Source organism: Coregonus clupeaformis, chromosome 16, assembly GCF_020615455.1.
Source record: "Coregonus clupeaformis isolate EN_2021a chromosome 16, ASM2061545v1, whole genome shotgun sequence".
NCBI classification, from domain to species: domain Eukaryota; kingdom Metazoa; phylum Chordata; class Actinopteri; order Salmoniformes; family Salmonidae; genus Coregonus; species Coregonus clupeaformis.
Window position 1 is genome coordinate 45,382,288 of NC_059207.1, and position 6,023 is coordinate 45,388,310.

General features: G+C 43.0%; 1 protein-coding gene across 1 annotated transcript in view; it reads right to left on the reverse strand.

Moving 5' to 3' along the window:
* The window catches only part of piwil2 (piwi-like RNA-mediated gene silencing 2), a 39,185-nt gene extending 37,833 nt beyond the window's left edge, over window positions 1-1,352 (reverse strand). Inside the window, exons 1-2 of the mRNA XM_041901298.2 lie at window positions 1,282-1,352; window positions 1-484 (exon numbers count right to left, since the gene is read on the reverse strand). Coding sequence (XP_041757232.1) covers window positions 1-456 — 456 coding nt within the window. The 5' untranslated portion in view covers window positions 457-484; window positions 1,282-1,352. The remainder of the gene's footprint in view (window positions 485-1,281) is intronic.
* Window positions 1,353-6,023: the final 4,671 nt, after the last annotated feature.

The following is a 6,023-nucleotide window of genomic DNA, read 5'->3' on the forward strand; positions in this document are numbered from 1 at the left end:
CTGCTTGGTTACTACTTCCTCTTCTGCCTGCAGACTTGGCATCTCTTCAGGCTGACCTGGAGGGGCTTGTCCGGGGTGAGGCCCCAAACCAAGAAGGGGTGCCCCTCTTGCCACACCTACTGTCGGCTCAGCTGTCGAGAGAAGCCGCCCTCTAGCGCGGCTAAGTCCACCATCTTCTGATGTAGGCATGGGTATCCCCCTGGCAAAGCCAATGGAGGGCTCGCTCACTGGGAAGGGCACTCCTCTCCCGTACTGCATAAGCGGTGTATCACCAGGGGTGGTGAAACCCCTGGCTCGTCCTAAGCCAGCAGACCCATCTGCTGCAAACAGCAGGCCTCTGGCTCGTCCTATTGCTGGCTCATCTGACCGCAGTCCTCGCCCCCATGCCTGCTGCTGCAGCCAAGGCAAGCGGGTCGCACCAGGGAGGCCTGGGAAACGAGGCTTCTTTGGATCCATTCCAGCTAGCCCCTCTCACATGCAATGCCTGTGAGGTGCAAATGAAAAAGCTTATTGGCAAGAGGATTTATGGAAACTTGCTAAAACATGTGAAGGCTCCAGATGGCATGTCATTTGTATTTTGTCGTAATGAAAGAACAAGCTACTTTGCTAGTATCAAAACGTTTATGATAGACATATTGATGGGGCAAAAGACAGGAAGGATCTTGCTGAGTGTAACTAACTCAATCAGAGGGACAACCACCTCTGAGTTGAGTACAATCACCAAGCCAATTATCGTTAACATCAGGGCAAAAGTTGCAATGTCAATCTTGATGCTCGCGCAAGCGGTTGCAGCCAAGGGGTGTAATCATTAAGCCGATTCTGTTGCAAAACGTTTTGCAACAGAAACCGTTTACACCAAACTTACAAAATGTTAAATGGTTTCCATAACGAATACACCCCATGTTGGAATAGCTAGCTACCTGCCTGTGTATTTTCTCCCTAAAATGTATGAGACTAATAACTACTAGCTAGATGGGTACATTTCACACCAACATCAAAGGTCAATTCAATATTGCAATAACTAGCTATTTATATTTTAGCAAAAGCGAATGAATGTTAACAGGTGCGTCATTAGCTAGCTAGCATGTTTGCTTTTGATTACAAGCACATGCACCGGGGGAAAACGGGAGCCGAGGTAAACTAATTTTTAGGAACTTAAATGCTTATTTCGTTGCGTCGTACGTTCTTTACTAGTCAAACAGAACTCCAAACCTTATTTTCATCAACTTATGCTGATTTTACATGCGTTTGGAGGACTTTCTTCTCAATATTGATACCGACCTTTTGCTAGCTGTCGTCTAAATTACCGGGAAACGTTTGGATGTCTGGACACGCCCATGGTAATAAACTATTGGTTAATCGAACAAATTTGTCAAAGTGTATTGGCGCTCGAGAGCTGTCAGTAACCAGGTTTCCATCCAACCCTTTTATGGAGTAAAGTATATGCTACATGTCGGATATAACATTTTATGAGAGGATTGATGGATGGAAACAGAACGTTTCCCGGTAAAAGGTGGAATCTTTTTGTGTCGGTAAAATAAATTATGCGAGAAATGTCGGTGGAAACGCTTGTATGCGCAAATATTGATATAATAACCATAAAATCAAATCATATCAAAGTAAACTTGGGAGTCACACGATGACATTTGTGATTGTGTGGTCCTCTCACTACGATACACAACTAATCTTCTCCTTTCCCCCTTCTGATAACCAGGTGGCGAATCGCATCTCTGCATGTCTGGCCGACATATCAGTATGGATGACGGATCACCACCTCAAGCTGAACCCTGGCAAGACGGAGCTGCTCTTCCTCCCGGGGAAGGACTGCCCGTTCCATGATCTCGCCATCACGGTTGACAACTCCGTTGTGTCCTCCTCCCAGAGTGCGAAGAGCCTTGGCGTGACCCTGGACAACACCCTGTCGTTCTCCGCTAACATCAAGGCGGTGACCCGATCCTGCAGGTTCATGCTCTACAACATTCGGAGAGTACGACCCTGCCTTACACAGGAAGCGGCACAGGTCCTAATCCAGGCACTTGTCATCTCCCCGTCTGGATTACTGCAACTCGCTGTTGGCTGGGCTCCCTGCCTGTGCCATTAAACCCCTACAACTCATCCAGAATGCCGCAGCCTGTCTGGTGTTCAACCTTCCCAAGTTCTCTCACGTCACCCCCCTCCTCCGCACACTCCACTGGCTTCCAGTTGAAGCTCGCATCCGTTACAAGACCATGGTGCTTGCCTATGGAGCAGTGAGGGGAACGGCACCTCCGTACCTTCAGGCTCTGATCAGTCCCTACACCCAAACGAGGGCATTGCGTTCATCCACCTCTGGCCTGCTGGCTCCCCTTCCTCTGCGGAAGCATAGTTCCCGCTCAGCCCAGTCAAAACTGTTCGCTGCTCTGGCACCCCAATGGTGGAACAAGCTCCCTCACGACGCCAGGACAGCGGAGTCACTCACCACCTTCCGGAGACATTTGAAACCCCACCTCTTTAAGGAACACCTGGGATAGGATAAAGTCATCCTTCTACCCCCCAAAAATAAAATAAAAATAAAAATAAAAATAATAATTGTAAAGTGGTTATCCCACTGGCTATAGGGTGAATGCACCAATTTGCAAGTCGCTCTGGATAAGAGCGTCTGCTAAATGACGTAAATGTGCCCTTGAGCAAGGCACTTAACCCTAATTGCTCCTGTAAGTCGCTCTGGATAAGAGCGTCTGCTAAATGACTAAAATGTAAAAAATGTAAATGTAAATTTTTCGGGAAATCATGCAGTTTAGGCCTATGAATTTACAGATAAAATAAATTATGATGAACTTCACAGGGTGATGAAAGTACAAGGTTGAGCTTGATGCTCCTTTGTTTTAAAGGTGATGGAAACCCATTTAACTTTCGTTTTTTTTTTTTTATTTGGTACATGGGAATTTAACCGCAAAATGTATTTTTATATGCACTATGTCATCATGCACAGCCTTTAAACTGCAATAAGTCAAATTGATGGAAACATCTCTGGTGGGAAAATGCGCATATTGTTTTTATGCCTATTCGCATACAAACCTGTCGCCAATTGGATGGAAACACAGCTAGTCTGACAAAAGACTCAAGTGAATAAAATAAATAAATATGTGTATATATACAGTACCAGTCAAAAGTTTGGACACACCTACTCATTCACTGGGTTTTCTTAATTTTTACTATTGTCTACATTGTGGAATAATAGTGAAGACATCAACACTATGAAATAACACATATGGAAAATATATTTTATATTTGAGATTCTTCAAATAGCCACCCTTTGCCTTGATGATAGCTTTGCACACTCTTGGCATTCTCTCAACCAGCTTCACCTGGAATGCTTTCCCAACAGTCTTGAAGGAGTCCCACATATGCTGAGCACTTGTTCACTGCTTTTCCTTCACTCTGCGGTCCAACTCATCCCAAACCATCTCAATTGGCTTGAGGTTGGGAGATTGTGGAGGCCAGGTCAGCTGATGCAGCACTCCATCACTCTCCTTCTTGGTGATTGGCTCAAATGCATTAAGAAGGAAAGCAATTCCACAAATTAACTTTTAACAAGGCACACCTGTGACTACCTCATGAAGCTGGTTGAGAGAATGATAAGAGTGTGCAAAACTGTCATCAAGGCAAAGGGTGGCTACTTTGAAGAATCTCAAATATAAAATATATTTTGATTTGTTTAACACTTTTTTGCTTACTACATGATTCCATATGTGTTATTTCATAGTTTTGATGTCTTCACTATTATTCTACAATGTAGAAAATAGTAAAAATAAAGAAAACCCCCTTGAATGAGTAGGTGTGTCCAAACTTTTGACTGGTACTGTATGTGTGTAAGAAAATTATAATGCAATATTTTATTTGACAGCATGCATTTCCACAAATGATGCTGTAAAAATGTTATCTATTTTATAATATTTTACATGATTTTGTAGAAGATGCTATGGACAATTCTAAACATGCCCATCATTGCCAATCCCTGTAAGACAGTTGTTTCACATGCATCAATACTTATCATCAGTCAGACTTACCATTACATTTGATTTTCAAGGTTATATAGTGTGGTTATAGGCTACTGTAGCGAGTAGTTTTTATTTATTTCTCTGAATGATTTCATCCTGTATAAACTCACCAGAGTCAAGAAAAAGGTTGTCTTGTGACTTGTCATTGCAGTGCTCTAAATCATCTGATGCTGCTGCTGGATGATATCAGGAGAGCATATCACCAAAACCAGCAGCACATATCACCTGAGTGGGAGATGGAAGGTGGGCCTGCTGTTTGGATTACAGTTCCTTCATACTGTTAATTTATAGCTGTACACAAGGGGCTGTGAGGGATTTGCTTGATGTGTCGAAACGTGATAAAATTGAACATACCTTGTGTTGCAGGCAGTTGCCATTTTATGTTAACTCACAAACATATTTATGGCTGCTGCAGTCACCCTGCTGTTTTCCTCTTAGGCCAGATGCATCCCTGAGTCCAGCCATGGCATCAATGTGGTGGTGAGTCGTCCAAGGAGGGATACACCTACAATAGTAACTAACACCCTCTCAACCTCCAGCATTGACTATTCTGAATTCTGCATCGGTGATTGATATGTGTTATAGGCTAAGGCTGTCATTGAGACGTGTAATAGGGGAAGGCTGTCATTGACATGTGTTATAGGGGAAGGTTGTCATTGACGTGTTATCTGCATGATGGGGGTAGGCTGTCTGTCTCTGTAAGTGTCTATTTGAAAAAAGATGAAGGAATACATTTGATGGAGAGTTTGGTTCCCCTATAAGACATGATTAGTTAAAGGCTGAAATGTTTAGCATTAACAAGGCAACAATAAACCTGTCGTCCCCCACCAATGATGCAGCGCCCCCCCTGGGGCCAATTGAGATATCGCGTGTGACTAACAAATGTCAGTTATCGTGTGTGACCACATATTATCAATTATATTGACCACTCAAGTGGCCGCTTTAACAATTCAAATAAATGTCTTCAAGAAATGGAAGGCAGTTAGCCTGTGTACCAATCCAGGGCTTGACGTTCAGGTACATTTGCCAGTGTCACACCAGGCCAGTACCAAGTGAAAACTACTGGCCCGAATGAGAAAATGACTGGGCCGGACCAAGATCACAGGAAAGCAATTTATGCACGCAGCATTTCAATCGTGGGTGATTTCATGTTTCATTTGCAGTCTGGGCAAGAACCTTTTATATTATGGCCAACCATAAAATCTGATATGTACACTGATGGTTCGGAAAACAAAAATATGACCATCCCCCTCTCAATGATGACATATAGCCTATATTAAACCGTTTATAAAGTAATATTCCCCTCCAGAAATGAGCCCAATAACATATTGATGAAAAGCAATATCTTTAGGGACATGGTCCATATTATCAGGCAGGTGTGCTATTTTATCAATAAGCATTATCACCTGTAACCTGATGCAGCATTGTGACTACATGGCTGAAGCATGGGGTTGCTCCTCTGCATAGTTTACCCCAATGGGCTAATCATTAGCTAGTTCACAGACACTAAATATGATCTTGTTGCTTGTTTAATGTCCCAAAAAACGACCACTGGCGCTAATAAAATCATGTGATTTTTTAGTGTTCATAAATACAATGTAATTGTGTGAATTGTACAGTGAATGTAGGCCTACCGTTTATGCATTTGAATGGCCGACACACTTCTTACTTTTTTATTGTCATGCCAGACACTCAAGATTGTAAAGCACTGCCAATTGTGCAAAAGTTGAGAAATAAATCATACAGCACTGGAAAGTTGGGATGCTGCTCTTTTAAATAATTGCCATCAAAACTGTTGTATTTTCCGGAGATTGCATTTAGGGATGTTGCGCAGTGACTGACATGTTGCGCAGTGACACATTTCTTTCCACTCAGCAATCAGCTGTGTGAGGAGTTGCGCGCTCTTGCCACCCGACAGTTGATATTCAGCTGATAATAAACGACATAGCTCATGAACACCTTTGGCAATTAATGTGGTTTTTA